The sequence below is a fragment of the Rhinolophus ferrumequinum genome, chromosome 3, assembly GCF_004115265.2.
Source record: "Rhinolophus ferrumequinum isolate MPI-CBG mRhiFer1 chromosome 3, mRhiFer1_v1.p, whole genome shotgun sequence".
In the NCBI taxonomy this organism is placed as follows: Eukaryota; Metazoa; Chordata; class Mammalia; order Chiroptera; family Rhinolophidae; genus Rhinolophus; species Rhinolophus ferrumequinum.
The window spans coordinates 63622969-63647815 of NC_046286.1; the positions used below are offsets into that span (position 1 = coordinate 63622969).

The 24847-nt window shown below is 44.5% G+C and overlaps 1 protein-coding gene across 4 annotated transcripts in view; it reads right to left on the reverse strand.

Moving 5' to 3' along the window:
• Window positions 1-4392: 4392 nt before the first annotated feature.
• The window catches only part of FYN (FYN proto-oncogene, Src family tyrosine kinase), a 203373-nt gene continuing 182918 nt past the window's right edge, over window positions 4393-24847 (reverse strand). For all 4 annotated transcript variants that reach the window (XM_033102272.1, XM_033102265.1, XM_033102257.1 and 1 more), the window contains 2 exons: window positions 16399-16530; window positions 4393-5104 (listed from right to left, as the gene is read on the reverse strand). In XM_033102272.1, the coding sequence (XP_032958163.1) occupies window positions 4896-5104; window positions 16399-16530 (341 nt within the window). In that variant the 3' untranslated portion in view covers window positions 4393-4895. The remainder of the gene's footprint in view (window positions 5105-16398; window positions 16531-24847) is intronic.

Sequence of the window (24847 nt, forward strand, 5' to 3'; positions counted from 1 at the left end):
AGGATTTTCGCCTTAGCGGCAATATTTCATGGACATCTTCATGCTGTGCTTCTCCAGCAAGGCACAGGAAACCCTTGGTCATGCAGAGGTATACGTAGACACTACAGGTTAACAACGCACAACCTGAAGGTCTGGGAAAATAATTTTCTGTGAAGACAAAGATGAACATAGGAATAGCGTATCAAGTTTTCGTAAAATTACGGTAGTTAGAGTGAGACCTCGAAGGCCTCAGGTCCCAGAGGATACAACTTTATTCCCAATAGTGTTGGGATGAGCTCTGGGGAAAGGTTTGGGAAACATGGTATTCACTTCAGGCTAAAAAACCACATTCACACAGTCAGGGCTAGTGCCTTAGGCAGCTCGCAGTGAATCCAGGGGTTCTCAGCAGGTTTCTTAGGTAAGTGTGGCATTTGTAGGTCAACCATTCACCCTACCTGACAGCATCCTCCATCCAGCCGTCAGTCCACCCTGCATCCACCATCGGCTCATCCAAGCTCTCGGTGCAGGGAGAGCACGTGAATGAGGTAGGCAGTTGGTTCTTAGGGAGCTCACAACCTGGCAGGGAAAATGCACAAAAAGAAGAGCCATATTATTAAACAAATTATTAGAAGAGTTGTAAGTATTCTGGAAAGGAGCACAGTGCTGGGGGAGCCGTCGTTTGTCGCTGATCACATTCTCCTTAGAAGAGTCCCTGCCACACTGGAAAACCACTTATTTTTATTTTCAGTCCTCAGAATTAATTTTTCGGATAAAGAGATATCCCCCTGGCACCCAAGGGATTTTGAATATTTTGCATGTTTGGAAAGAATGAGATACAATTTAGGAATTTATTATGGAAAATTTCTAGGAATATAGGTATACATAAATTCTGAAGGTCCATTTGATATTTTAAAGATATTAAAGATACTAATTGTTCATTATTTTTTTCACTGTAATCTATTTTTGAGAATTAAATAAAATAAATATATTGGGATATGCTTTAGTAAATCTGTACCCCACATTATCATTTTTAGAATAAAAATTTGTTTGAACTTCCTTTCCCCCCACAATTACTCCTTCTCTTTTACCCTCCCTCTCTCTCTCCTCCTCTCCCTCCTTTATTTTCTTCCTTCCAGCATATATTTGGACAGCCTAATTGAATCCCAACAGTATAATATATGAATATAGTGGTAAGATAGCCAACAAAAGTCACATAAACGTATTAAAATACCTTTCAGGAACAAATTGACCAAGCACCATTTTATCCAAACACAACTTGTTAGGAAATGCCTATTCTGTCAAGTAAGGTTCTCTTGTTCTGAGCCATGAGAAAAGAACGGATGACATCCCTCATGCAGGGGCTTCAGTGTAATTCTCCTCGGCGCACTGCTGAAAACCTTACCTTCTTTCAAGACTCATGAAAGAACCATTCCAATTAATACAGTATACATTCTTAAGATCCCATAGGAAATTTCAGATAAAAATTTTGCAGCTCCAGTGCTACGAGAAAAATCCTCTGGTGCCAAGATTTAGCCACAGGAGGATTCTTGTCTTTCTCCAGGTAAACACCCTCTGGCGCTTGTCAGGAAATCTTCAGTAGTGTCATTTTTTGAGGGATTATGAATACTCTTAACTTTGCTCGTGGAACGGCCTGGTTCTGCATACACCTTTCTTTGCCACGATCAAGGCAGAGCCAAAAGCATCGCTCGCTTCGGTCCACACCCTGTTGCCCTAACACAGGGGAGGCCCTGCAGTTACTACGGGCTCTCTGGTCCTCCCAGCCCATGAGTGCACCGGGAATGCAGTGGCTCAGAGGACAGACAGGGTGAGGAGACTGCGAGCCGCCGTGAGCAAGTGTCAACAGAAACCATGATGTCACATTTACAATGTCTGAGCTTTGTCAAGTTGTCTTCTCCAGTAGGCTTCTTATTTGACTTTATGAAAGAAACAGTTTATTAGGAAGTCTCCCTATGCAATACAGCAATGACAGGTGCCAGCTCTCCCCAGGGAATAGAACAAGTACTTACTCTTTACTACCAGGGTACAAGGACAAAAAATATTCCACCATCACTTGCTGCTACAGTACCTTTCAAGGTACTTTTCTTTCTTAACAAGAGAACTGGTCAGAGAATTTACATCTTTACCCCAAACTGCTACAACTTGTGAGGGAGAGAGGCTTCCTGGGAGGTGTTAGGTACCCCCGGAAGGGGATGTTTCATTTGCCTGGGCTGGTCTACCTCAAGGATAGCTCTTGACAGCACATTAGCTTCTTGGAAGAAAAAACTCCGAAATGCCTCTGATTTCTTTGTATTTATAGCTACTCTTTTACTGTTATTCTGCAACCCTACTCCAAGTGCTTCAGAGCAGGTCCAGCGTGCTGCATTTTGGATGAGTGCCCTCGAGTTAACTCAGATCCTTTGTTTTGCTTCATAGGAGAGAATCCACAATGAACTCAATTGATGAATCAAAGGCTATACTTTGGTTTAAAGAGACTGTTTTTTCTTCAAGAAAAAACAGGTTCTTACGACTTTTTCAGAGTTTTTTTGAATGACCCAAGTCAAAAACATAAACAAAAATCCTCCAGAGAATATTTGCAAATTACCTCACCTAGTGGGATGTGAACATTAAAAACAAAGTTATCTTTACAAATATCTACAACATGTTAATATATTGCCCAGTAATTGATAATAATAGGTAATAAGATCTTTGAAATTTTACCAATTTCAAATTGTACTGATTGTATTAATACCAAAAACAATTCCATAAAGACTTAGTTAACCAGAAAATTCCTTTGTTTCATCTTTTTTTTTTCTTTAAAGCCTTTTTTTTTGGAAATCCTTTCTAGATACAAAGGTTATTTCAGCAAGAAAACTGTCCACCTCGCACGATTTCACATGACACCAATGATCTTAGAATCCCAGGATCTTAGGTCTGAGGGACCTTACAGCAAATCTTGTCCAGCCCCCTCATTTCTACAGAAAGGCCTCAAAAGTGAGAGACGCCGGGTAGCAGTTCAAGGTGACCCAGATGAATGAGTGCAGAGCCAGGTCTGGACAGTTCCCTAGTCTTCCACTGCCCCTTCTACCACACCAGGCTATTTCATCACAGAGGTGGAAGGGCACTGGGAAATACTGACTCCAGGACAAGAAAGATTCTCCCTGTAATTGTCTCATTCTCTTTGTAATTGTGTCTCCTACTAGTGAGACACAGAAAATTCCAGTTAGAGAAAATGTCTGATAAATTAAAATGTTAACGTATGCCTAGTCTTGCTTTACCAATCCTCTGAATTAGCTAGACAATAGCCTAGCCTTTTGGGGGAAAAAAAGAAAAAAACACTCTAGGTGTCCTGAATGTTTCTGTCATTTGGAAATCATTGCACAATGGTTAAATTCACCAGGTGACTCCTTACCACTTGGTGTGGAAGAGATATGTCACTACTAGAGTAACTTCTATGATTTAAACAAATGAACAAAAAAATTCAAATGTAAAATGCTCTCCTTTTAATTACTAAATTAAGAAAGTTAAACAATTTAAAAATGTAAACTCACAAATAATTCATAACAAAAAAGGAATTAAGACTTCAGAGTTGCTACTCAGTATTAAAAACTCAATAGAAATAGGCTTTTTGATTTTGTGGTTGTTAAACATGTAATTCAAGGTTGGTACAAACAGCAACTAAAAATGTAATACTTTTTTTTTCGTTTTCTTTTTTTTTTTTTGTGCATCCCCATGAATTGTAAAGTAGTGCATAGTTATTCCACTGGAGAACTCTTGGACATATAGAAAGTCATTTCATTAGCAGTACAGGACATTTAAAACACTTATTTTACAATGAGAAATGTACAACCCCCACCCTCACCTTCCCCATAAGTTTTAGTTCCATGAGAAAGTTTAGCAGGTTGCCATGACTACGATGCTATGGGTTTTAGACCATTTAAATGTGGTTACAAGATTTATTAAATAAAAACGTTTGAAACATTTCAGCATTCATATTTTTATACAAGTTTGTGTGGTATCTTCCAGTTCCCCTGGTAGTATCGGCCATTTGCTTGCTTAAATATGTTCACTTTTAAGTTTCAAGGACAAATCACAGTAAGTCGAAACACTGAAACAGAACTTGTGAATTCATCTTGGGGTCTGCTGAAAAGAGCCAAAGTAACAGCCATCTACAGGGACAGTCATGAACCAAAAGAGTGCAATCCAAATTAAAAAAAAAAATTTTTAAAAAGTCATGCTTTGCAAAAGCCAAAAATGACGCTACTGGTTTTTCAGAATAACACCAGCGCTTTTATGTTGATTCTGTAGTAAAATCCTCACTCTGGGTCCCGAGGCTTTGCGGCTCAGGTTGGCCAGTCTCCACGTTAGCACCCACATGGTGTATGTACAGGGACGTATATATTATATGTATTTATATTTATAAAAAGAAAAAAACCAAACGCCTGTCCTGATTGGTTTTTGTTAAAACATGAAAAAAAATTTTATTGTTTTAGACAAAGAGGCCACTTTTGGAAAATAATACTTTTTTTTTTTTTTTTTTTTTTTTTTTAGTTGAATCAGGTGAAGACAGAGTTAAAATCACATAGGATTTGCATTTTAAAAAAAGGAAAGCACTAGGATTGTTGGCACTGGAGTAACTATTTACACTGAACAGAGGTTTGGCCTTTTACGTAACATCGATACAATGCGTTTTCCAGTCTGAGAAATAACAAGGTTCTGTCTCATATGCTTCACAGAGGAGGTTCGGATTTGGGGACAAGTGTCATTGATGAGGGCCGTGGAAGTTCGTCAGCTTCAGAGTCACATGCAATCTGATCCTGGACGGTTCTCGCTGCTCCGGGGCAGCTGGCTGCAGAATGGAAAGCTAATGGGAGGGTGGGAGGCCTCGCAGACAAGGCCTCTCTCTGCTGCCCCAGGTCTCACAGGTTTTCACCAGGTTGGTACTGGGGCTCGGTGGCCGTGAAGTAGTCTTCCAGGAAGCCCTGCAAGTACTCGAAAGTGGGCCGTTCTTCTGGGTCCTTTTTCCAGCAGTGGATCATGAGCTCGTGGAGAGAGATGGGGCAGTCCTGGGGACAGGGCATCCTGTAGCCGCGCTCCACCTGCTCCAGCACCTCCCGGTTGTTCATGCCTGTGGAGACAGGGGCAGTGAGAGTGGGTAGCTGCCAGCTGCCAGGCCCAGGCCCTGTCCTTTCTCCTCCTTTGAGCCTGGTGGTTAAGCCACGTTGAGGGCCCCACTGCACCCAGAGCCGAACTCTGTCTTTAATGGGACAGCACGTCACTCAGACATAAAGAAGGAATGCACTACTGATGCACACAAAAACCCGGATGACGAATCTCAACAGCGTTATAAGTGAAAGAAGCCAGACACCAAAGGTACCATACTGTATGATTTCATTTATGAGAAATTCTAGAAAAGGCAAAACTACAGTGATAGAAAGCAGATCAGTGGTTGGGGGGAGGGGGAAGGAGAGGCCAGCAGAGGGGCCGCAGGGAGCGTGGAGGGCTGATGGAAACGTTCTCTATTAGGGGTCAGCAAACTAATCCTGTAAAGGCCAGACAGTAATGTTTTAGGCTTCACGGGCTGCACACGGTCTCTGTGGCACATTCTGTTTTCCTCTAACCCTTTGAAAATATACAAAACAAAAACAGGGGAGCTGCGTTTGGTCCATGGCAGTAGTGTGTCCTATATCCTGTGGTGGTGTGCTACTTATGTTTGTCAAAAATCATTGTAGTCTTAAAATTGTGGAATTCTATTGTATGTAAAAAATTACACTTTAATTAGGAGGACAAAGAAATACGAACGACGCACCCAAAAGAAAAAAATCCATGGCATGAAATATACACTGTTTCTTGTTTATAGCATCTATAAGCTCCATTTATGAACTTCATAAATTAGCCTTCCTCCTTCTTGCCTGGGCAAGCTCTTGGTGCCCCACCCTCCGAGATCTGCCATCATGCCACCATGGCTGGGCACCGTCTAGCCCAGTGACCCTGAGGTGCCCTGAGATTTGGTGATTTTGATGGGGAGACAGGGTGTCTCCAGGGCCTGTGTTTTACTGATGACCTCGGAAAGGCCATCTATCATTTGAGACCTCTGTGACCTTCTGGGGGAGTTGCCTCATGCTGAAACATCAGGCTACAAGGCACTCACAGGAGACATTTTGAGAGACTGCTAACTCTTTGGAGAATGCAGCCTCGCCACATGTTGGCTTTCTCAACAGAACAGGAAATACCACATTTGGGGTGAGGTGAATGTCCTGACCTCTTTCCCAATCACAGCCAGGCACTATTCTCTAGTTTTCCTTCCCTTTTGTGCCATATCACGTTCTGCCATTGCCTGCCAAGCCCTTGTATGTTTTGGTTGCCCCTAGGCCCTGCGCCTGTAATCTGAAATCCTCCCCACCTTCTGACCCGGTTAGTTTACAAAAGCAAGAACCTAGTTTTAAGCCATACAGAAACCTAGACTTCTTTCCCTGTCTCTCAGGGGTATAACCAGCAGGACACAGCATACGCATGTAGCAGCTCCCTTTATCTCGGGAGGAGCTGACAACCCTCAGCTAGAACCCTGTAAGCCTGTGCAGAGCACAACCCTGCTCCCCTGAGTAGAGGACACCCAGCTTTGGGATCTGTTGCCAATTTGCTTTGCTTTGTTGCTACTTTTGGGTTTATCCTGGCTCCTGTGGCTGTCAACCATGGCCCTGTCAGTCACATGTTTGTAAATCCTTTTAGGAGGCTTTCTTTTTCTCTGCCACTATCACTTCTTGAGGTGATAACATCCATATATGATTCCTGCTCTGTTGAAGTAGGTTCGCTTTAATTGTTCTAACACAACCTACTCACATTTTGGGGTGACCCTTATTTCAGTAAGAGAGGTTTAGCGAATGAGACTGTGTACCATCATGCCTGTCTTTCCAGGTTATCTTCTTCAGTTGGATGTTTGGTTAGACTCTGTGGCTAATTAGCTTAATCAACTCCAACTGCTTAAAGCTCATTTGAAAATGCAGGATGGGATGCGGAGCTGGAAGCAAGGGGAGGAACCCAGCGACGCCTGGACAACGCCCTGCAGTGCCCTGGACAAGCAGGGTAAAGGACAGGGCCCAGAATTTCCTTATTCACAGTTCACAAATCCAACAAGCTCTGGAAACCAAAAGTTCTGGTAACTCACTTGGCAGCAAAGCGGATCTGAACTGACGTCATTTGGCCATAAAACCTGACATGCTGTGAGGCTATTTACTGTTTTGATTTATTCATACATATTGCTGCAGAAAGAAGAATGCATTTGGATACTGAGTGCTGGCCCCAGACTTTCCTAGGGTGTTATACAATGTATGGTTTATGCACTGTATGGACTTACTGAAAAAAAGAAAAAAAAAAATCTGATTCTGGAAGCACATCCGGTCCCAAGGGTTTTGGCTGGGAAGCCTTGGCACGAGTGACAGCGGCCGTCATACTCCAGCCAGCCCCGAAAGGTTAGGAAGAGAGCACAATCACATACCAGGACTGGCATTCTCCAAAGTGTTTGCTTTGTATTTGAGCCCAGTCCTTGGTTTCATAGTATCTCAGAAGGCACAAGGCCTAAACCTGCAGAAATCCCTTGTCCCTGCCCTTGCCAGGAGCCTGTACAAACTGGAGGAAAGACAAGCAGAAGGTCTGAACCTCAGTGGGTCTGACAGGTCCTTCTGGAGATAGTCACAACCCCTCCCCAACCCCCAAACACCTTCTAGTGCTTTATTCTGGCACTGAGACTGTCCAAAATGGCACCACAGAGTTTAATTAATCATTCTTCTATTGCTCTGTGGTGCTTATGTCAGGAAATGTTTCATTAACAAACAAACAAACAAACAAACAAAAACCCCTACTCAAATGGAAAGATTTCATGTATACATATTTTTTAAACTCTAAATTCAGTCTCCACCGATGGAAAGTTTAATTGACCCCTTGGGTCAAGCCTATTTCTCCAGTGCTCTGCCCAAGCCTAGGACACAACAGATACAGCAACTTGACCCTCAACACGTAGTGTCTCCTGAGGCAGCCTGCTTCCCGGGCAGTAGGCAACCAGGAGACGGAGCTGTAATTCGGCCCATGCAGGACCAGGACGCTGGCAGGCCACAGTGTCAGCTCCCATCTTCCCTTTGCCTTCTCATGCCTTGCCTTCACAGGCCTCTCAAAGCATTGGGAGGGTACAATTCCATGTAACGGGCCAAACAGAAACATACCAATGACAGTTTTGCTAGAAAAGTGGGGTATAAGACAATGCAGCTGGCTGACAATGACACTCTGAATGGGACTAGCTCATTTGCAACCACCCATAAACCAGAACCCACAAGTGCTGACCTGATGACCTGGTACCTTCACAATGGACCTTTGCAACAATAACTGTATAATCAAGAGGTGCCCACTTAGCAAGGCTGAGGCTAGTTTTCACTTTACAATAACCAAACAATAGCCAAATTAAGCGGATCGTGGTCAGATTTTAAAAATAGCATGAGAATACAGCTACAAGAACTTTAAAAAAACATGTATTTCAAGAGTTTCTTTCTTAACCAAAATGGATTTTACTCTGTATACTACTGTAAGGTTGAGCCTATTTTACTTTTTCTTTTTAGAAGGTTTCATATTTTTGTACCAAAGAAAAGTGTTGTATTTCCCCTCGTATAGCCACTTGCCCCAAGACACTGGCTTTCCCTCTACCTGGGAGGTGAACGGCAGGGATTGGGAAGGGAATATGTAGGAGCAGAGCCCAGGACGGTCAGAGAGGCTTGAGCACACGAGGATACTAGGAGAGAAGAACTAGGAGAGAAGCACGGACAGCGAGGGAGGAAGGCGCTTGGGAATGGTTTTCTTTTCCTTTTTCGGTGGGGAGAACGCCAGGGGAGAAACAGAAAAGATAGAAACTTTAAAATACCATGTACTTGGGCATGTTTTAGGGAAACCCTGTCATCAGCAATTTGGGCCTCCAGGTTTCCGAGCTGCAACAGAGGCCATTTCTCAACAGGAGGGTGGTCTCCACCAGCCAGCGGTGTTTGACTGTGGAAAGTGCCATATTCCCAAAGTGTGTCTGGGTGTGTTTCCTGGTTCTCACCATCACGTCAGAGAAGGGGTGAGGGCTTGGCAGCCAGAAGCACAGACACACTGCCCAGTTTCACTCGACCGCTGTCCTCCTCTGCCCCCACCAGAGCCCCTGGCTCTCTTGCTCCCTCACTGGAGTTGGTCAGGAAAACGGGCCATTTCCATGGGTCACTCTCACAGGGCACAGCTCTGTGGCACTCAGTTCACAGAAAACCCGCGTAGCCTGCTGTGCTAGGGTTTGCTTTCAAATTCCTCTTCCCTAAACCCTCCGTGGGGGGCCTCCTGTTACCATGGATTTCAGGCTTTCCAACACGGTCATGAGGGCATCATTTCCAGTCAGTATGCCCAAAACACTACAACTGACATTCTCCAGCCAAGTGGACTACACTCACTTCCTGCCATTATGACTCTATTATCCTTTCTAAGTCATTTTGCTGGCTTCTTCTGGGTTTCTGATTTCGGGTCAAGTTTCCAGCTCTCACTTTCCAACCCTACTACATCCAGTTGCCAACAATATGTATTTTCATGGGAGTGCATTTTCTTTCCCTTCTTTCCTTTTTGTCCCCATCCCGTTTTCTTTTACACTTTCTTATTCCTCTTCTTTGAGCTATAAATTAACTCAGTAGAGCCTCCTCTCTTTTTCTTTAAGGTTTATTAGGTAAGGAAGAAAAAGAACTTATTTTCACTGCAGAGCCACTACTTCTGACTGTATCTCTCATTGTGTCTGTCAGCAGGTAACCTGACTTCCCTGGCCTCAGTTTCTCCATTTGTCAACAAAATATCTCAACGTTCACTGTGCTTTCACACAGTGAACTATTTCAACGTTCAGCTGTTTGGGAAAAAAATGCCTTGTATGAAAAGAAGAACATTTGGCTGTATAGCTTTCCGTTTGTGCAGCTTCCTAATGTAGATCTCAGAGGGGCCACAGCTTCACAATCAGGGACTTTAACTGTTATCTGTTCAAGTTCGCATCTGGATTTGACTGTGGGTTGCAGGAACCTGGATCTTTGTGCCATGAGAATAATTAAGCAGTTTAACAAAGGGAATAACGTTCAAGTTATTAGACACCCAGATCGCTTTTGCAAACTGAGCCTTCCATTCCGAGGAAATTACACTCTCTTGTGCATACGACCTTCCGTCAGTGGCTCCCTGGCTTCTCTGCCTAAATCCTATATAAAGGCCCTTCTAACTACTGTCTGTTGGGCAGTAGTGCTAGTGCTGGGAGGAAGGAAGCAGGGCTATGGTGATGGTGCTTGCTTAGCATGAGCACGTGCCATCAGCTCCCCACACGCTCTGGTTGTCTTACTGGGCAACAAGCAGGATGCTTCAAGTTAGGTTTAGGTATAGGATCAAAATTTTGGGCAGATAGATGCTGACCAAATAGTACAGATGAAAATAAAGGAGTGACCTTGAGAAGGCACAATAATGAGAAACTTTGCTTCTTTCCCCCAATCTTACCAGATAACCTGAGGACAGCTATTTTTATTATACCCATTGTATTCATAAATACAGAAATGATGGCTACTCAGGTACCATAATACACAAAGGTCATTCAAGGTTGATAATATAGTATCATAAAGAACTCTTGTCGCTGAAAAGGAGAAGTGAAAAAGAGGGCGAGGGCGCGCCTGAGGAAGACCATGGAAATGCACAGCTGAGAACATGGAGCAGCAGGACGCAGGATGCAGGGGTGGGACGTCCCCTGGGCTGCTGCTCTCTTCTCTTATTCTGCTCCATATACTCTCTCCTCCTCTTCCTTGCCACACTGGCCAAGGGAAATTGCACGTGACAACATGATTCATGGGCAATCCATGCAGGATTTCCTCTGAGGGACCACCAGGCGCTGACAGGAAAAGCTCCAGGGACGGTGGATGGGGCAGGGAGGGCAGGGGGCAAAGCACTCTGGGCTAACCTGAGCGGTTCCCTCCTGTTTCCCATTCTCCTGACTGGAGAGTCCTAACCCCTTCCTACCCCAAGGAAAAGCTGCTCCTGTTGGCATGCTGGGCACAGCAGGTGACAATGATGGGCAGCTGAACACAGGGGACCATATGTCTGCAGTTGAGGGAGCTAAGGCATCTGAGTGGGGCAGAGGGAGGACACGCGTCGGACTTCTTTAAGGAAGGTGCTAGAGTTTCACTAATTTCCTTTGCCTCTTCCAGTCATTCTCAAGTGACTCGATTCATTCATGAAAGTCAGCCAGCTGTCACCTGCTAAAAGACTGGAAAGCGTTTCAAATGCATGAGAAATGTGATGTGTTTAAGAGAACGTTCCTGCTTTGCCAGATCCTGCCAAACTTACAAAGCAGATGTTCATTTGAGAGCCAGGGCGCAGGATGGCCAGGACATTCTGCCTGGAATGGTACTGGAACAGGGCGTTTGAACTCACTACAGGGTCCGTTTTCCAAAACAACTTTGAGCACAGAGACTATCTCATGGCTGGGAAAACATATGCTATATTTATGTGTGGAGATGATGGAAGAGAGTTGAAAGGCTCTGCAAGCTATGGGGCCAAATTAAAAATTCTTGTTTCAAAAACCTCACAGCCATGATCCTTGTTTTTTTTTTTTCTGTCCGATCCATCCATCTGTCCATCCATCGACCTCCCCATCCATCCACCTCCCTTGAACTTGTTGAGAGTCTACTACGGGGCAGAATCTGTGCTGCGCATTGGGAACACGTAAAAGGAGCTCTCTTGCCCTCAAATTGTTCAGAGCTACTGGGAAATACAGACGCGTAGACAGAGGCTTCAATACAGTCTACTGGGTATCATGGAGGTAAGCAGAAGGGACAACCCAACCCATGTGGTCTGGACGAGGAGAAGGCTACACAAAGCGGGTGACAGTTGGGGTGGGCTTGAAGGATTCTGAGGCAGTGAAGCTGAGAAGAGAGACTTGCACGTTCAAGAGAGATCCGTTGGTGTGAAGGGTCGGGGAGGTGGAAGAGAGAAATCACACGTCAGACCATGTCCCTCTCCCAGCAACACCACTCCCCTTATCACTAAGAGTAAAAGCAAAAGTTCTAACAATGACCGAGGACGCCCTGTGTGATCTGCCCGGAGACCTGCTTCCTCTGCTCCCGCCCCACTGGCCTCCTTACAGCTCTTCAGGGCCTTTGTGCTCCACCTCCCCAGCAGAAAGGCTCCTCCCCTATGTACCGAGCTGGTTTGCGGCTTGCTTCCTTCAGGTCTTTACTCAGATATCACCACCCCAATGAGGTCCTCCTTGCCACCTTTTCCTGACACCCTCCATTCCTTGCCCCGTTTTATTTTTCTCTCTACCTGTTACTACTGCCAGCCAACACTGAATATACTTTACTTATGTATCTTTGTTTAATGTCTGTCTCTTCCAAGAAGAATAAAAGTTCATGAGGGCAGGAGTTTATGTCCATTGGTTCAATGCTGTACTCCTGGTGTCTGACCAGTAACTGGCATATAGTAGGTGCTCAATAAATATTTGTGGTGACTGAAGGAGTTATGAAGGACTAGGCGAAACTAAGGCTTTTGCAAGGCAAAGGGAAGCCATGGACATGTTTAGCTAGGACAGTAAGATAACCGGGTCTGTGTTTTCTAGGATAGTAACTGGTGGTGACAAGGATAGAATGGTGGGAGTGGGGTGAGAAGACATTGGAAGCAGGAAATCCCACGAAGAGGTCACTGTACGAGTGGATGACAGCCTGACATGGGGCAGTGGCCGTGGAGGCAAAGCAGAAAAGAAGGATTTGAAGGGGAAACTTCAGGCTAAAATGGAGAACTCTGATTTTATGCATCAGCCCCAGAAAACTGCTTTTATTTGTATTTCATTTCTCATATGCAATAATCCATCAGTAAAAAATCAGCTCTAAACTTGATGCAAAGAATGGTTCTGAACCTTGGCTTATAGAAAAGCAAGCTAGATGGCTATGCTGAGAATGCATTCAGGTCAGGCTGCTACCAGGGAATTGGTAAAATGGAGCTGTCCTTTGTCACACATCTCAAAAGCAACCTACTTGTCTGGTTGGGTGATGCAACTCCTCCCTGTTAATCTCAGTGTCACATTTCAGTATTTTTTCTGTGGTTTCAAGGCTCTCATTCAATTTGAGCTCGTCCTTCTCTCCTTCCTTCTAATCCATTCCTTTTACAAAAATGGCTAACTAACCAACCAATCCCATATTTTTGTCTCCTCATCCTTTTTGCCCTTCATTTGGTCACACCTCACATACTCCATTCTAAGTTTCTTCTCTCATTCTTTCTTCCGGACCTTCTTTCAGCTGGGCAAAAACACCTGGAAAGTATTTTCATATAAGTCACCACCCCCTCCCGCAACCTCTATTCTCACCTAACAGCCAAAGCACCTTTTCTCCATGCGAAGGCAACAGAGGGAAGAAGGCCATTCTCAGGTATGAAAGAACTCAGAAAAATGTACTGTCACCAACCGTTCTTGGAAAAAGAATTACTTGAACATGTACTCTAGTCCACTGAGAAATCACTATGTGGAGGTGTCGGAACGGAAGTCCTGACGGACAGGGCCTGGGAGCCCGGCCGGGGGTGCCAGCAACAGGCCGGAGGACGCAGCACAGCGGACAGTCCCTCAGCCGCACACCGGCTAACACGGCCACACCAACACACAGGGAGAACTCGGAGAGGAAGGTTCTTCCTTTCCTGGTGACATCTGGACGAAGCTGAACAGAACCGTCTGTTCCTTAGGAACTGTTATCCTTCATTAAGGTAAGAAGTCTATGATTGGAATCCCTCTGTAAAAGCCTCTCCCTCAAGGAGAGTTTACTGTGAAGTCCAATTAAATACGATTATGGCTATGTTAAAAAACAAAACAAGAAGCACCCATGGCTAAGAACAGGCCTGGGAACAATTTTCTGTGGCTTTCTGTGGGTGAGGAGCAGCTTATGTCCCAGGCCGGCTGACACAGCTCCCTGGCCACTGCTGCCGGGACCCAGGGCCTCCCCATGGCAGTGAACGAGCGCTCTCAGGATGGGCTCTGGCCAGCCTTGCCAGCTGTCCCTCGGGCACTTCACCTCCCTCACAGCCGTCTTCTTCTCAGACTCATTGTCCTGCAGCTACTTGAACTGGCGCCATCCTCTCAGGCCTTGGCACCTTCCCACGTGCCTGTCCTCGTCTGGGACCCTTTTCCTTCTTTGACTAGAGGAGGAAACCCTACTTGCCTTCTTCTCCATGAAGCTTCCCAGACACAGCCCCCTCTCTCTGCCTCGCTCACGGCGTCAGGGCGGCTACCAAAGCTCCCTGCACATGAGCACTTGCTCAATGTCATAACTACGCGTGATGACATGGGCTCAGGTCTCACGTCAGGCTCCTCTGCCATCTTCCCAGGACACTAGGTGAAAGGCCCCCCTCAGTATGTGTTGTACGTAAACCCCTGAATCAGGCACCCCTGACCCCACTGTCGGCATCCCACAGTGGATAAAGGCACGTTACCCATGCCTTGAGGATGATTTCCTCTAATAATACATGACACAAAGGGCTGATTTCTTCCTAGATTTGATGCCTATTTTATCTCTGTGACTGTAATGAGTGCAGGGACTGTATTTATTTGCTCACTGTGCTATCCCCAGCACCTAAAACAGCACCCAGCTCCAGGAAGGTGCTCATCAATGTATGCTGAGAGTATGAACGTCTGGTTTGTACTTATTTCCCAGGTCGGGCGAAATGCCAGGCACAGTTCACACTTACTGATGACGCTGTATGCTGAATGAACGAGTCCTGGTCTACGTTGTAAAATGAGGCCATTCTCTTTATGCTAAAACCAACCCTGATAAAAAGACTCTCCCTGGAAGCACTCACGTACCTTCCTTCTCTAAGGACCCCGCCCCCACCCCTTTGTCTGGGCTTTTCTGTGTGTGACCCTGGGAAACAAAAAGCGGCTTTGTAATACGGGAAGGCAAGGCTTCATAGCAACCAAAACAGTATTAACCTTCCCCCCCCACACACAATTGCATTTAACACACCAGGTGATTATAAACCTGGGGAGAGGGGGCTCAGAAGAAATTAGTGCAAAATTCAGACAATAAAGAAAGGGTGCAAAACCTCGAGACCTGCACATTCTCCTCCCTGAGAAGCAACTCAGAAACCCCCCGTGCTGTGCTCCCGGCCTCTTCAGGGCAGCCCTCTCTTCCATGCTGGTTGGTTATTCCCATTTGCACGTGGCGGGAGCAGCAGCCGCTGCAGCATCAATAAAACGGACTTCTACCCGCATCTCTAAATGCCCAGTGTGCTTCACAGACGAGGAATTTGTCAATTTGGCCTCTGTGCCAACCCGGCTCTCCTAGGGATCTCGAGGCTACACCAACCCAGAAAGAGATCCTCTTTCCTTCTTTGCATTCTCTGAAGATGGCCAGAAATAATCATAAAAAATGAACAAAGGGATTACAAATTAATCTGCCCTCACTGGCTCCCCTGACTGCAAAGATACGATTACAAACCCAGGATTTGTAAGAGACCTCAATTCCTCGTTAATCTCCACTATCGTTTCTATCATTGCTGTTTGTTTTTTTTTTAGAGCTCTTTTTTTAGGCAGGGGATGAAGGGGAGCTGTGTGCTTTCTTCACTCAGCAATAACTGAAAAATATGTCCTTAACATTTCAGAAAGCAGATCGTCCCTGCACTATAACCACTAAAGCGTGGAGGTGAAATGGTATGAGTGTCCTTTATGTCACCATCTGTCTAAATTAATGAATTTAAGCGTGGCTAACCTAAACCTGTGGTTTCTTTGGAGACCATGAATTTGATAATCCAGAAAATTCCAGGGCCTAAGAATGTCATTTCTTTACATTATACTTGTTTTCGTATAGCATATTTCGACTGCTCTGAAATGGGCAGTGAGTGGCCTCTAAATTGCGCATCACATGTGCCTCTGCTTTTTCTGGCCATCTGGCGTGGGGGCCTGCAGACAGAACAGGTCCTGGCATCTTCCTGCCAGCTTCATTCCATGGGTCAGCGCTACCGAGTAATCAAAAAGCAGTGGGGGTTTTTCTCCTTCTCTTTCCCAGAGGAGTCTGCAAACTCCGTTCAGGCGGAGGTTCTGCCAGTGCCAGTTCTGCTCGGAGAGCCACGGATATACTCCTACTGAGAGAGGAGAGATTCCCTGCACTGCGGTGGACTGAAGCACTCCTACCAGCTGCTTGATGACATTAACCCTGGCACACATTTCATGGAGGCTGTTTGTCTACATACCATGGTGATGCCAGTTCTGCTTTTCTCTGGCTAAATACCTGCCCACATTCTTCACACTCATGCTCGGCAGAAAGCTGAGGATAGGGCTTAAAAGGCAAACGGGGTGAGGTTTCCCCAAATGGCGTGGAATGAACATCTAACAAGAGGCCCACTTCGGCTGTGCCCTGTGCTTACCTGGGTACGGTACTCTTCCTTTGGTGACCAGCTCTGTGAGTAAGATTCCAAAAGACCACACGTCAGACTTGATTGTAAACCTCCCGTACAGGGCTGCTTCGGGGGCCGTCCACTTAATGGGGAACTTTGCACCTGTAGAAAGAACACCTGGTTACTCATCACGCAGAAAACATTGCACTGGGTATGCGGGTAGGGAGGAAAAGCAGTTGGAAGCCTCTTTTGCAGGTAGCAGGTCAGAGAGGATGGCAAGGAGGTGAAACCAGGAACGGACAGGGCCTGAGAAGTTGTCCTGCCTCTGTGAAGCCCGTTTATGTTTAATTTTCCCATCAGAGTGTTGCACTTCAAAGCCCCTTAAAGCTCTGGTTTCTACAGCTTGCCTCTATGACCACACTGACTGCCACAGATTAGGACTGGAGGTGGAGCTAACTTGTGAATCAAGAACTAATTCATAAATTTTTTCTTTTGCTTTGAAATAACGTTATATTTTAATAAATACACATAGAACTAAATCATAATGCTACTCTCATGAATCCTTTGGTATGTAAGACCAGAGTTTGCTTTTATGAGGTACACGAAAACCAAATCAAACCACCATGCTTCTCCCAGGGTGGAGGCAATTTGCTGCAGCCCGGGTCTTATGTTGAAATGGGCTGTATCTCCCCAAGGCCTCCCACATCTGGAGCAGAGAATGATTTCGCCTCTGGCTGCTTCCCTCCCTACACTCTCTTCCCTCCACACGTTCCCCCGATACCTGCCATCTCTAATTCCGGGATAGTTTTTTCTTCTGCACTCTGTGATCCCTTGCTTACCTCCCCTTCCCTTTCTCCTACCAGCCAGGGCAGGTACTATTTAATATTTGTTTTTCAAGAGCAGTCTTGCCTCGATGACTGTCTTATGAGTTTGGTTTCTCAAGGCCAAGGAGCAAATTTCACACCAAAGTCAGTAGAATCCTTTCTTTCAAATTTCTCTGACCATTCCTCTCTCCAATCCAAAATGAAGGATGGGGTCCACCTTGCTCTTTACAAGGTTAGATGTATGTACCGGGGATTAAAATGGATTCAGCAGCCTGTGCTCTCACACATTAGGCTCAGCAATTATAAAGCAGTTCCATATATTTCATTGAACAAACGAAAAGGAAAACACAAGGGATTTTTATTACTGATGTAAACACAATTATATGTTTAAAGCATGTTAAATTTACTTAGAAGCTCCTAAAAAGAATCATACAAAGGCTAACAAAAATCAGAATCTTTGTAGTACCTTCTATAAAAAGTCATAATGCTCAAAAGGGGCAAACAATTAAAATCTTTAAATTAGCATGGTTTTAATAACCAGAGGTGTGATAAATCACAGCAATTAGATTTTGTTTTAAATACAGTGCATGATAGCACCTTTAGCAAATCTAACTGGAATTTTCTGGCAATATAATTTTACTTTCCATCTCTTCTACGCCACTGTGAAATGAAATTTAAAACAGTCCTATTTCATTGTGTGACATCTCACATTAACCCTGGAGCAGAGAAGTTACTCTATAGTTTTCGTTTTATGCATTAACTTACTTGTAATTAGCTATGTTTCTGAAGCATAATTATTTATCCTTTTTTTAAGTGCTTCATGATTCCACACACACAAGGCCCGGTATTCTCTGAACGGTCATTTTGTTTTAAAAGTTTCTTTCAAAGCAGTCTTCTCATACTTCCTATCCTCGAGCATTCTGTTCACACAGCTTTGGACTCTGAGCCGCTGGGATTGATGTGATAGATTTTCTTTAGCGTGGAGAGCAGATTTTGCCCTGGACCAAACCTCAGCTGGAATTCTCTCATTTCAGAGAATTAAAGGTATATTAAATTTATTCCTATTTAAACCATCTCTTGAGCCAAATGGCTTGGAAATCTATGTCCATCTCTGAAGCAAATAGAACGTTTTTCTCCCCTGTGCAAACACAAATCCTGCAATAAAATGACAAGTGAAAGGAGCCTTTCTTCCCTTCTTGGAATCATTCAATATTGGTAAAGGTGTGTGCGCTGCGGAACGTAAACTTCAAATTTTGGATACAGGCATTTTGGATTTTCTGAGAGAAGATTTCACAATTTCAGATTAACTGCCCCTCCCCCCCAATTTCAACATATCAGCCAGCTGTGCTAGTGTGCTTTATTATTTTCTCATTATAACATCTACAACAAGAATTACAATATATAAACCTTCAAAAAATAAGTTAAAACAAAGGCTGTAATGGATCTGTGATAGGAAATTGTTTGGAGGGAGGTGCTTTGACTTATTAGCAGGCGCTCATTTAAATTTATTTTGCATCAGTTTTCTTTCTAAGATAAGCAATGTATTTATACCTAATACATCTTAGGGGGGAAACATAATGTTTTTGTCCAATTTCTCCTACTTCTTTTTGGCCTTAAAATAGCAGGCACTGTTGACAAAGGAAGATTCTCTAAAGGTAACTCAAATTTTCCTTCACAAGGAAGATAAAGATTAATAAATTAAAGCTGCTATAAGCTGTTAACTAAAGAATTAATCGATGCTCATTCCCTGGATCTCCCCTCATCTTGGTTTCCCACCTCCTGACGGTACAGGTGCAGCTCCAAATGGGGGAGAGTTCACCTGGGGTTTTGGGCAGGGGACAGGGGGTGTCTTTGCAAATGGCCATGCAGGTTGCACACTGCATACTCCGGTCTGTGAGAACGGCGTCTCTAAGGTTGTCCAGTCCACCACCTATGCAATCCCATCACTAGTCCTGTTGGGGGCTGAGATGGGTTCTCTCCTTGGGTGAAGTCAGGAAAGCTCAGAAACCTGGAAGGAGGGATCTCCTGGGTATAAACATCGCCTTTCCCTTGAAAACAAAGTTCTATTCCCTCAGATATTTTCACAGATACTACGGCAGGCATAAAGTCAGAATCAAAGTTGTCCTCTACGCGGTATGGGTTTGTAGAAAAGAGAAGACAATGTCAGGAGACCTACACTACAACGAACTTGGCATTGTTACGTAACCAGATGATGCCTTCTTCTTGCATTCCTGCTTGGGAGCAGGATTCAGATGCCAATGCAGTTTCGTTTCCTTTGCACGTTTTTTGGAGGAAATGTAGCAAACTAAGCAGGTATAATGAACTGAAAATAATGAAGGAATTATCATCACTCTGGTTTTTATATCTTACTGAGTGACTTTAACAGTTTGGAATTCTTTTGCGCCAATAGACAAAGGCCATAAGTAATACGTAAGTATTTATATATGGACTTGAAAGCCTCCTTTCTGCTGAATGTTTGCCAGGCAATATTTGCAGATTTCACCACCTCCCAAGGTAAACTCATGGCTGAAAAGTCTGATTTGGTGCTGTCACTGGGGCCCATGTCCTGGAACCACCATAAAAGTAGACTATCTTTGTACTTTAGCCATGTGCCTCCCTGGAATAGTATTCAGGACAACTTAGCCTTAGGCAGAATCATTTTCTGTGGTAAGCAAACATACAGTTTTTTAAATAATAATTTCTTACATACACCTCAATCCTGCTTCTCCAAATTCTGTTGAGATGTGAAACAAGTGGTGATAAGCTTTGTATAACCACAGGGGATCTTACTCACTCTCTTGGCTTCAATGACTATCTTGATTCCAGTGATGCCTGCATTTGTATCACCAGATGGGACCTCCCTCCCAAGTTCATGACCTCTGCAATGTCTCCACTGGGAAGTCTCAAAGGGCCTCTCACACACAACATTCACAATTTATCTTCCCCACAATTCTGCTTCTTTTTCAGTGTTGGCGCCTTGTAAACTGCCTAGTTGATGATAGCAGCATGCCGGCAATCCTTGTCTGGATGCTGTGTCTATTTGTTCATCGCCGTGCACACAGCTAGCAGCACACAGCCTGCCTGGAGAAGGAGCTCAACAAATCTTTACTGAGTCATCTTTGGCCCCTGCCGCTATTCTCCATATTGAGTCCACGCCACATCTCTGAATGTGTCCGTTCCTCTTCATCTTCACTGCCCTCGTGTGAGTCCTCACTCGCTCACTGTCACCTGCCCCGACCCCTGCAATGGCTTTCCAGTGATGCCCAGAAGCACAGGCTGCTCCCTACCCTACCTCTCCAGCCTCTTCCTGTGATTCTGGGCCTCCCCTCCTTTGTTTCCCGTCCCCACACCCAACCTCTCCAGTGACCTCGAACTCCTTCCACCTGCTGGAGGGCCATGGGACAGGCTGTTCCCTTTGTTTAAAGCCCTTACCCCACTTCCATCCCAGGCCTAACTCCTGCTCCTCCTTTGTTCTGGGCCTACATGTCATTCGTACAGGGAACCTTTGCCTGAGCACCAAGACAGGGGTAGGTTCCTTAGGTTTGTGCTGCCAGAATGTCTTGTTCTTCGTAGCTGTTACGATTCAAATGCAGTGAACACGTTACAGGTATGCCCTGCTTTTCGAAACTTCGCGTGATGCCCTTTTGCTTTTACAAACAACCTACATTACTACTTGTTTTTGCTAACGGAAAGAAATCCAAAGAGGACTTCCACTTTTACAAAATACAGCAAAAAGCAAAAACAGCGTTCCTGTTTGTTTTGCAGTGTGCATTACAGAGGCAGCGAGCACCTGGAACAGCGAGAGTGACACCGTCAAGCTCCTTCCCGGGAACTACACTCAGCATCTCGGCATCAAGCTGCCAGAGCTTTGAACTGGGTGTGTGAGCATCCGCGCTTTATCTCAATTTATTTTGTGCATCTGTTAGCAAGATGTGTCCTGAGGTAACTGCTTCTTTGCTGTATGCTATTTAGGCTTACGGAAGGTTTCTGAGGAACGCTCTCCTTTCTGAAGTGGGGGAAACCTGGACTTGTCTGCAATGTGACTCTCTTGACAGACAGCTACTGTCCTTGAGGTTAGGAGCGTGTCTTTCTGGAGAGCCACCATCTCTCCAGTACTGAGCCCAGTAGCTGGTGCATGGAAGAAACTAGATAAGGAGGTATTGAATGGATGACAAACTGGAGAACCGATTAGCCCTTCTAGTCTTCCCTTCTAGGCTAAACCCCCAGTTCCTTACAGGGCTTATTATCAATTCCCTGCTCTTTGGTGACTCCTCTCCTTGGACTCAGTGACCAGCATCCCTGTCTGTCACCATCTGGATACCCTTTCGAGGGTATAACGACTGCCAACTACAAGAGGAAATCAGCTGTCGCACACTACTGAAACTTAAAAACCCTTGGAAAACCTTGTGGTTTTAGTGCCAAATGAAGTGTGTTCAGATCCTCGTTGGGTCTGAGGGGGCTCTAGACTTTGCTCTGTGAGGAGCACGGGCCCCAGTTCATGGGGCTGCAGCTGGAGGGGTTATATCAGGAGGAGGGGAAGGGGGCCAGCGGCCTTGGGAGCACTCACAGCAAAAGAAAGAGGAAAATCCTTCTCTGAATAGACTGGGTGAGAGCAGGTAATTGGACACCCATCATTCGGCCTCACCGGAGCATGGTCTTTCTCATTTAAAATAAGGTTAATAGTCATCCATGCTGTAAGTACGAGAAAGGACAGGGCTGTGGATTTATTCAGTTATGAAAGTTTTTCCTCACAGCAACAATAAAAAGCCCACCACTGCGGGGCTGGTTTTGTTCTCGTTCTTCCTGCCCTAAATACTCCTGGCGTTTCCTAACATGCTTGGCACTGTACTCAGTCCTGTGGTGAACCCGACCTCCTGCCCTCAAGGAGCTTGCCGCCTCGTTTGGGAAGCAGATAAAATACGTGCACGGCGACCATTATGGATGTCAGACGGTGACAGGTGCTATGGAGAATAACAAAATGGGCTACAGGACAGATTCTGTGGGGCTTTGCCAGCCACACTGAGGACTTTGGATCCCATCCTAAGTGTGAAGGGAAGCCACGGGAGCTTGTGAGCAGAAGTGGGATGACGTCCCACCTCATTCTTTCTCTCGTCTTTAAAACATGGAGGATAACACAGCGTTACCTTCGGAATGATTTGTGATGAGACCCAATGTGAAAAGCATTTTGACTTTTTGAAACTCTTGAAAAGCATCACGACATTCTAAGGCTCATGGGTGTCTGTTGGTCATTAGCAACCGGGTAGGTTAGGCTTCTGTTGTCACTTCTGTCATCGTGTTGATTTAACTCCTGCCTCTAGTCACATTTCTGCTATTTTAGCCCACTTTTCAATGTGCATAATACTAATAATCTCAGGAACAAAGGAGTAAAACTTAGCATACTCTAACACTTTGTAAAGCTGAAACATTTCTACGAGAAATGAATGAATTATCTTTTCTGAGTTTATTCTTTCCTGATGTTCTTCCTTTCTTTCCAAGCATTTCTTTTGTCTCTGCGGTAGGCTCGTCTTCATTCCGCCCCCCTCTTAATTACAAGTGTCTGAGGAGCCTCAGGGCTGTATACTCTTTTCTCTCCGCCTCTTCCCTTGGGGAACACACCCTCTCGGACTGACTCTGCCCATCATCTCTAAGTGAATGGGGCTGGATTCATTAGACAGACTTTGTCTCTCATCTGAAGATTTCTTTTTTGATTTATAAATGTCTAAGGGACAAAGTCTCTATCTCGGGTATTCAACTTTATCTCAAATGTAGCAACTATGAATCTAAATTTACCTTCTACCAAGTCATCTTACTATAAATAAGACATTTTATTACACAAGAGATTCTTGTACTAGGTAAAAATTTTTACTAAATGACTGATTTGTAAGGTTTATTCTCTCTTTAATATTTTAGGATGCAAATAGAGTCCCTTTTTTCACTATCTCTTTTCTGGGGGTCAGATCACCATTCCGCAAAACCTGAACACGGGCTGGGGCTTCTCCTTTCCCTTAAACATCTGATCTAATTCATCACCAAGGTCTATTGTTTCCCTCTTTGACGTGTCTCTCAAATTTACCTTTCTTGTTTAAGCTTTCTGCCAAAACTTGGTTTGGGTCCTCATCCATCTGTTAAGCCTCCTCCCATGGTTCCTTGCCTTCCCCTCATTGTTCTTCCAACTACAGTTGACCCTTGAACATGGGTTTGAACTGCACGGATCCACCTATATGTGGATTTTTACAATTGACCTGCATAGTTCAAACTTGTGCTGTTCAAGGGCTAACTCCACGGTTGGGAATCAATCTGTATTTGGAGGGTCTATTGTAGTGAGACATAGATTTTCGATGATACCAGAGATCAGTGCCCCTAAACGTTGTTCAGGGTGAATTATAATCAACTACAAACCTCGGCTTCATAATCCCACCCCCCAACCATATAGTGGGCTCCCTACTGCATTATGGACCCACATATCCAATTTTGGTTCTTGCCACCTAAAACACAGTTACTCCAGTCTAGTTTGCTTCCCCATAACCTGTACCTATACTTGGCATAATCATACTCGCTTCTTATATATTAGTTTGTTCTCAATGCCGTCTTTCCTTCCACCTGCTTAGCTAAAGCCTACTTAGCTCAAGTCCCACTTCCTTCATGATGTCACCTGTGATTACTCCAGCCTTCACTGGTCTCTCCAAAGCACTTGGAGCCCATGCTATTAAACAACAGTTTAATGCTTGACTGTAGTAGCGACCACAACAGCTAAACATATACTGTGTGCTTACAAGTGTCAGACCATGCTAAGTAATTGACACATAGGAGGTAGATACCAATAATTGTCCTGTTGTACAAAGGAGAAAACTGAACACAGAGGTCAAATGATATGCCAAAGGATACGTGGAAATGGTGAAAGGGGATTTGAACCAAGTGAGTCTGTCTGCAGACCCAAAGCACTTAAACATGATACACTATGCTGCCGTTCCCATGTCTCCAACATGTCTTTCTAGTAGTTCAACATGTGGGGTTTTTGTTTGTTGTTTTTTTTTTAAATCTCTTTAAATAGAATGTAAATCCTTTGAGGTTGGAGACCTCAAAGTTTTATACTTACGTTCTTCCTCAGTACCTTGCTTAAGGCTAGTTAAACAGCAACTGCTCAATAAATGATTTAACTGGCTAAAAGGGTCAACCCAGCAATTATCCAACACTCTGATGGCCAAAGAAATTCTCTTCCTTCATACCAACTCAATCACATCGAACGAAGAGAAGAGTGATAATACCATAGTGTAATAAACTAATAATAATTCAACCTTACAGTTATAGAAGTAAAATCATACTCTAGAATAGTCTGACTGAATGCTCTCAGTTTTTAACTAAAAACAGGGTGACCAGCTAAATTCATTAAGTCAGGACGGCTCATCCCAACTCCCAGGGCCCATTCCAGCTAATGACAGTCTTCTAGCCCTAGTGACCAGACAATCTGTTTTCTTCTGCCTCAAAGAAACAGCTCTTACTTGGTCAGTTACTTACTGAACTTGATATACGTTTTCAAGCATTATGATGATGGCAGAGGCATTTCAAATACATAAATGAAGTGGCAGAGCCTTCTGCTCCCAAGTCTAGCTCCTGCACTAAGTGTGTGTAAGCCAGCAAGAAACAGGGCTCTCTGG